This window comes from Cyprinodon variegatus, unplaced genomic scaffold (genome assembly GCF_000732505.1).
Source record: "Cyprinodon variegatus isolate N-32 unplaced genomic scaffold, C_variegatus-1.0 Scaffold2049, whole genome shotgun sequence".
NCBI classification, from domain to species: domain Eukaryota; kingdom Metazoa; phylum Chordata; class Actinopteri; order Cyprinodontiformes; family Cyprinodontidae; genus Cyprinodon; species Cyprinodon variegatus.
In genome coordinates this window covers 29680-36205 of record NW_015152502.1, presented here as the reverse complement: position 1 = coordinate 36205, position 6526 = coordinate 29680, and the positions used below count along the sequence as shown (strand labels likewise).

Here is a 6526-nt window from a genome sequence, read left to right as displayed (position 1 = left end):
ATGTGTAACGCTTGTCAACATGTGTTTGTATGTTCTTATTGGACATGAATAAAAACATTGTTCAAATAAAAAAAACAAGAAGAGGCTTTTCATTATGTGTAACGCTTGTCAACATGTGTTTGTATGTTCTTATTGGACATGAATAAAAACATTGTTCAAATAAAAAAAACAAGAAGAGGCTTTTCATTATGTGTAACGCTTGTCAACATGTGTTTGTATGTTCTTATTGGACATGAATAAAATCATTGTTCAAATAAAAAAAACAAGAAGAGGCATTAAATCACAAAACAAAGCCTAGAAATATGGACACTGCTACAGCTAGTCCCGATGCAGTGATTGATCATTAGCCCAAAGCAGGAGCTAATGTCCTGTATGGTTTAGATTGGTCTCTGCCTTCATCTGAATCAAGTAATGAGGTCATTAGCAGAACTCGGCTCATGCTGAGGAAGTAATCCACTCATTTGATGACAGACAGACAATATAATATCTAGAATTCACAGAACATCGACCCAAAAGGTTCATAAGTTTGTTTGTTGATTGAACAAATCTGTGATGGACGTCATGGTCTGTCTGGGAAAGCTGCAGTTGATCAGCAGACCCCCCACCTGTGGAGCAAGGCTGGACGTCTGTCTCTTCCCGCTATGGGAGTCTGGCTTTGGCTCTGATTCTGGGATTTCTGCATTCAGCTTTGCAGAAACAGTCTGACCAATGTCTGAACTGCATTGACTAATTGAGGTAGTTGAGTTGCTACTGAACGTTTACCCACTTCTTATTTTAGATGTTGAAGCCATTGAACATCCTAACAGCCACGGCTGGTTTCTGCATCGCTATGATTACATGAGCTAACATAGGAAATCACAGTGATTAATATAATGAAGAGAAGAGAAAGGTTAGGGGTAGTCTATTACATGCTACCTATTACATAAAATCTATGATCTATTATTAAAATCTATTCTGTAATCTATTACCAACTCACAGTCTGCACGCCTTCAGGAAAGACGTATGTGATCTTCAGTGTGTTGGCATCAGGAAAACTGGGCATGTGTTGGTGGAGGACCTCCCACGTCATCTGCCCCAAGGGTTGAGAGCCAAATGAAGACGCATTCACTGAGAAAGCAAGATCATTTCCATTAGATCCTCTGCAGGTAGAAGCTGCTGATCAGTGAACAGGTTGGTGTAACAGACCTTGTTTAGCTAGAGACTGAGGACCACGTCCCTTCAGAAAACGATTGACTTCCAGTTTGTCGCTGCTCTGACCTGAACCCATCCTGAGGAGAAGGAAACAGAAACATGATCAACCGTCTCCTGCGTTAGGAATACCTCAGCATGTAATGCTCTACAAAGCCAGTATGGTTTATATCAAACCTTCAGCAGATGAAAAAATACAGAGTGCTTCACAATAAAACGGATTAAAATAAGGTTAAAAATGTCTGATGAAATATTTAAACCCGATAACATTTTAGAAGCTCCTCGAGAAAAAACTAGTTTGGCTGTTTTTTCGATGTCCTAAAGGGTTCATGTTAAAGGCATTTCTAAATAAGAAAAAGTGTTGTGTTCTAAAATAAAAAAAACAACATAAAAATAAAAGAATTATTTATTGAGTTGCAACAGCCTGAAATGATGAAATGAAATAATGAAGGACCGGAGGGCGCGAGTTAGAGCATGACACGCTAACGGTTCATCCATATAGGAAGGAATGTCGTCATGTGGAAAAAGATTTTGGAATAGAGTCTAAAAATTAAACATTTTTATTAAAGGCGACTGATTGAGCCTTTCTCCTAGTTTAAGGTGGACTTTGATGATCTAAAGCTTTACTGAAGATATAGCTGAAAACTGTGTTGGAATAAAGATATTGACCTTCTAAAGACATTGATGCTGCCTTCATTCCTGAGGTTTGGGCCAAAGGCCCAGTAACATTCATGGACCTGTTATCTCCAAGGCGGAGGTCCTGGCAGTCCAAGCAGATCTCTGGTTTGTCATTTTCTTGATGCACTGAACTGATAAAGAACTGACCTGAGCAGCACAGCTGGACGCCTTCAGCATGAAGCAAACAGAGACGAGACATCTGTCCAACCAGGTGCACATCAAGGAATGATCTTATTTTCTGGACCTTTTGTCTCTGTTTAAATTTTTATTTTTGGGTTCTCAAATTTGCATTGTTTTATTTGTTTTCTAGATTTAGATCATCTTTGTATTCTTAGCTCTTCCTGGTTTACTCTTTAGCATCTTTGCTTTATTTATTCCTTAGTTTAGTTTTAATTATAGTTATTCTTACTCTCATCTTTAGCTCAGGTTTTCCATGGCTTCTCCAGTTCTTTCTCTTATCTACTAGTTTTTCCCTTGCTTGGTCATTCCTTAGTTTGTAGTCATCAGTTTTATTCCCCTTTAGCCTTATTTACGTCATTTCTTGTTATTTTAGCTCCTGTTGTTTCTCCCTGGTCATTCTCTGCTGCCCCCTAGTGTCCTTTCTTTTCCCCTTAGCTCCTTCTAGTTACTTCTGTCCACACCTGCTCCCTCTTAGCTAATCCCTCCCTCTGCGTTTGGGTCCACCAACCCTGACAGAGATGGCCCATACAAACCTGTGGAGTTTCCCAAAAGTTAGATCAGTTTATTTTGACTTTATGTTATTTTTACAGACTGAAGCTTCAGTTTAAAGACAATATCGAAATATTAATGGAACATTAAGAAGGATCCCAGCCATCTAAGCAAAATAGCACATTTGCACCTGATTTGCTTAGCACCTATGCACAACACATGTTCCCTAAAGTGTTCCCTTTCATGCGCCCTGGCTACCAAGATGGCGGCATAGAGTTCTAAGTCATTGAGTTTCTGGTAAAGATGGTACCACATTCACGTCTCTAGCTTAAATCCTCCATCAGAGAACCAAGAACTAAGGGTTAGCTTAGTTAGGCGGAGCCTTAAGGTGAGCTCAGAAAGGGTCTGATCTGGGTCACGTCCCCCATCCTGAGACGGATCGTCTATGGCGTCAGCATTCTGCTAAAACTGCAGACACCAATGAATGCTCCAATGAGCAGCTTTAATTCATACAGCAGCTTATAAAATGCTCCTAAAGGGCATTTTTTACGCGTAACGTGCAAATAGAGAACAATGGAGCGCCAGTATATCCCACAGGAGCGTTTGTGTCTGCGCCACCTGGTTTGATTTCCAGGCGTATGCAGCCTCTTCCTGTAGATCTGTTTCTAATAGATCCTTTCAGCTTTAGTCACTTTGAAGGCGTTGTGCACCTGACCAAGCAACCACCTGTGATTGGCTGCTTTTCAGTAAATCCCACCTACTGAGTGGTGACAAGTTGCCAAGGTAACCAGTTTAAACTGTCTTCCCATTTCCAGCTAATGTTTGAGCTAGCAGAAACTATGATGCTATTCGACCAGAACTTTCTTTGTAGATATCCAATAACGCTTTTCAATGGAAACTCCATAGCCAATCAGAATCCAGGATTCATCCAGACCAAGTTATATTAATGATGACTTTGGTTACTTCCAGCTCTATCCTGAAGTTAGCTAGCAGGAAGAAGAGAGGCGGGATTTTCTGATAAGTAGCCAATCACAGACGGGCTGCTTTGTCTGGTGGGTAACGCCTTCAAAGTTGACATTAGCGAATAGAAGCAGGTCTCTACAGGCGAGTAGGAGAGAATCTATAGATGTATAAAAGCAGAGACAGAGAATCACAATTGAGATTATTTGGAGCCTTATAGTTTTAAATCTATAGAAGATTCAAAATATGCATGAAGAGTAGTTTATATGTGTGTGTTTGAAATAAAACTGCTCATATGAGAAACTATCACACGTGTGGACTTCAGCAAGGGTCATAATCGATGTCAGACTTTCCATTCTGCTCCTGTAGAAATGTAAAAAAGAAACACAGCTGACATGTTTTCTGCCTGATCTCCTCTGTTTTCCTCAGGGTTTAGGTTTAGAGTCATGGAGGAGCGTTTTCTCTGACTCCTTTTTTCTCTTATCTTTTAGATCATATGAAAAGACTGGCAGCCAAAGAACCAAATGTTTTTCACTGCTGCTGGATGTTAGCAGCTGATAAAGAAGCCGGTCAGACTCATAAATACATAGAAGGAAGGATCTCTGACATTTCTATCGGTAAATCTTTTATAAACATGCTACCTGTGGAGTTCCTGTAGATCTGCTCATCCCCTTCATATCTACATAGCTGCATACAGCGATCAAACGGCAGGGGAAACTTGGACCAGTATAACACCGGTGTAATGCAGAGATTATACCAGCAGGTAGGCCCTGTGGCAGGAACATGCAGCGATCCTCTGATCTATGAAGGAAAACTGGTTCAATCCGACTTTTAACTGGTACTTTTAACCCGAGCTGGAAGAATAAAATGCTCCCCAATGGTCAGCTTTGTGGAAAGCTGCTGTTGTCTGTAAAATAAATCCTGTAAGTTAGGTTTCCTAATGAACACGACTGAGTCAAAGGATTGACAATATCTAGAATATTCTCTGCTCTGCGGCTCACATTCCAAAAGTTCCTACCAACAGAACGTCACATCTAGAAAACCATTCATGTTTATTCCTGAATCCTGCTGTTTAAAAACAAAGGATCAACTTTAGCTTTTTACTACGGTAAAACTGGAAAAGTACAATTTTTAAAACTAGTTAAACTATAAAAGTAAAAGTAATGCAGAAAAAAAAATAATAATAATAACTTTGATTTATATAGCGCCTTTCAGGACACTCAAGGTCGCTTTACAAGAGGTGAAGTAAGGGGGGGTAGGGATAGGGAGGGGGTTAGGAAGGATAAGAGAGAAAAGGTGTGTTTTAAGGTGCTTTTGGAACTGTGTCAGGGAAGTTGCGGAACGGAACTGCACAGAAAGCCCTGTCGCCAAAGGTCTAGAGTCTGGTACGGGGGATGGAAAGTAAGTTCTTGCTGGTGGAGCGCAGGGAGAATGTATGGCAGAACAGATGGCAGCGTGGATGGAGAAGGGATGGGGGGGTGGATGGGAGCGTGGATCACTGTTAATTTCGTCAACCAGGATGATGATGAAAATATTTCGTCAATGCCCCTTTTTCCCGTGACAAAGACGGCACAATGATGCAAAACTTTTTTCCAGAAAATAAAAATATGACGAAAATAAAACATTATTTTCGTTAACGAGACTAAAACCAGACAAAATTTACGAGCCATGGACGAATGGACATTAAGACATGTAATTGTTTATAATTAATTTGTAATTGTTAATATAAGTGTTTCTTGAACTTCGTAGATTACGCGTTGTTGCCCTGTTTGTCCCTACATGGCACCTGTCCCTCAGTGCCTCGCGCCGCTCAGTCAGTAGTAGCAGAGGGCTAATTATACTCCTAAATCAACTTCGCAGTCATGGCGTAGGGCTCGGANGCATTCAAACCATGACGTCTTGGTGTATTACCAACAGTAACCATGGAAACGGTGGTCCCAGCTGTAGCTCTGGGCTGATTTCTCACCTTTCTTAGGATCAATGATCCCCTCCAGGTGAGATCCTGCATGGAGCTCCAGTCTGAGGGAGACTGGCCGTCAGGTTTAGCTTCGTCCATTTTCTACTGAAGCTCCAACAGCGGAGCTTTTTCCACCAGGCTGGTTGGTTATTTCCCTGCAGCCTGTCCAGCCTGGTGGAGGAGGACATTTTGGTCTCTGGTGTCTTTGGACAGCTCTTTGGTCTGGGCCATGTTAGCTGCTCTAACTGGTGGTCTGCGGTGGACAGGTGTCTTTATGCAGCTGACCACCTCAGACAGGAGCATCTAGTTTAGGAGAATAAATGGAGGCGGACATCTGGAAGGCAGACTAACAGGACTTTGAGGGTCAGTTTTAGCTGATAGATGTTCAAATACTGATTAACAGCTTAATCATGGACATAGTAAAAACCTTTGCATTGTGATTTTTATAGATTATGTATCTCACAGCAGACATGCACCTATGATATTTTCAGACCCTCCATGATTTCTAAGTTTGAGAATTTGTAAAATAGCAGGATGTTCAGGTACTTATTCTCCTCACTGTACTGTGTGGAAATATGGAGTAACGGCTATAAAACCTTACAGCGACGGAAGGCAGGATTCCACCATCATGCTAACATTATAGAGTCCTGTCTCCTCCAGATAACATCTGGAAGGATAAGTATCAATTCTTCATTCACCTTTTCAGACAATTTACATTATCAATAATAAAATGAATCAATGATCATTATTCATGATCAGTGTCAGATCTAAGGCTACACTGGTTCAGTTTATTATCGGAACATTTTGTTTATTAACTTCTATGTTCAATGAAATTTATTTGGAATTAAAAATGTTATTTTAACGTTCAACCAGAAATCAATCACCTTTTTTGAGCGGCTCATGGTTATTTTTACAAATATTTTCTAAAATTGATTATTCTATTTTTTTATTGTTAATAGTTTGAAATATTTTTCATTCATTCATAAATAAGGAAATTAAATAAGATTGGATATAGGTCTATAATTGACCAAGTCATCTGGGTCAAGAGACGGTTCCTTAAGCAGAGGTTTAATT

The 6526-nt window shown here is 40.3% G+C and overlaps 1 protein-coding gene across 1 annotated transcript in view; it reads right to left on the bottom strand.

The window, feature by feature from the left end:
• LOC107105080 (E3 ubiquitin-protein ligase DTX3L-like) overlaps window positions 1–1266 on the bottom strand; it is an 8890-nt gene extending 7624 nt beyond the window's left edge. The window contains exons 1-2 of the mRNA XM_015405198.1: window positions 1186–1266; window positions 977–1107 (exon numbers count right to left, since the gene is read on the bottom strand). Of these exons, the coding sequence (XP_015260684.1) occupies window positions 977–1069 (93 nt within the window). The 5' untranslated portion in view covers window positions 1070–1107; window positions 1186–1266. The remainder of the gene's footprint in view (window positions 1–976; window positions 1108–1185) is intronic.
• Between the last annotated feature and the right edge of the window lie 5260 nt (window positions 1267–6526).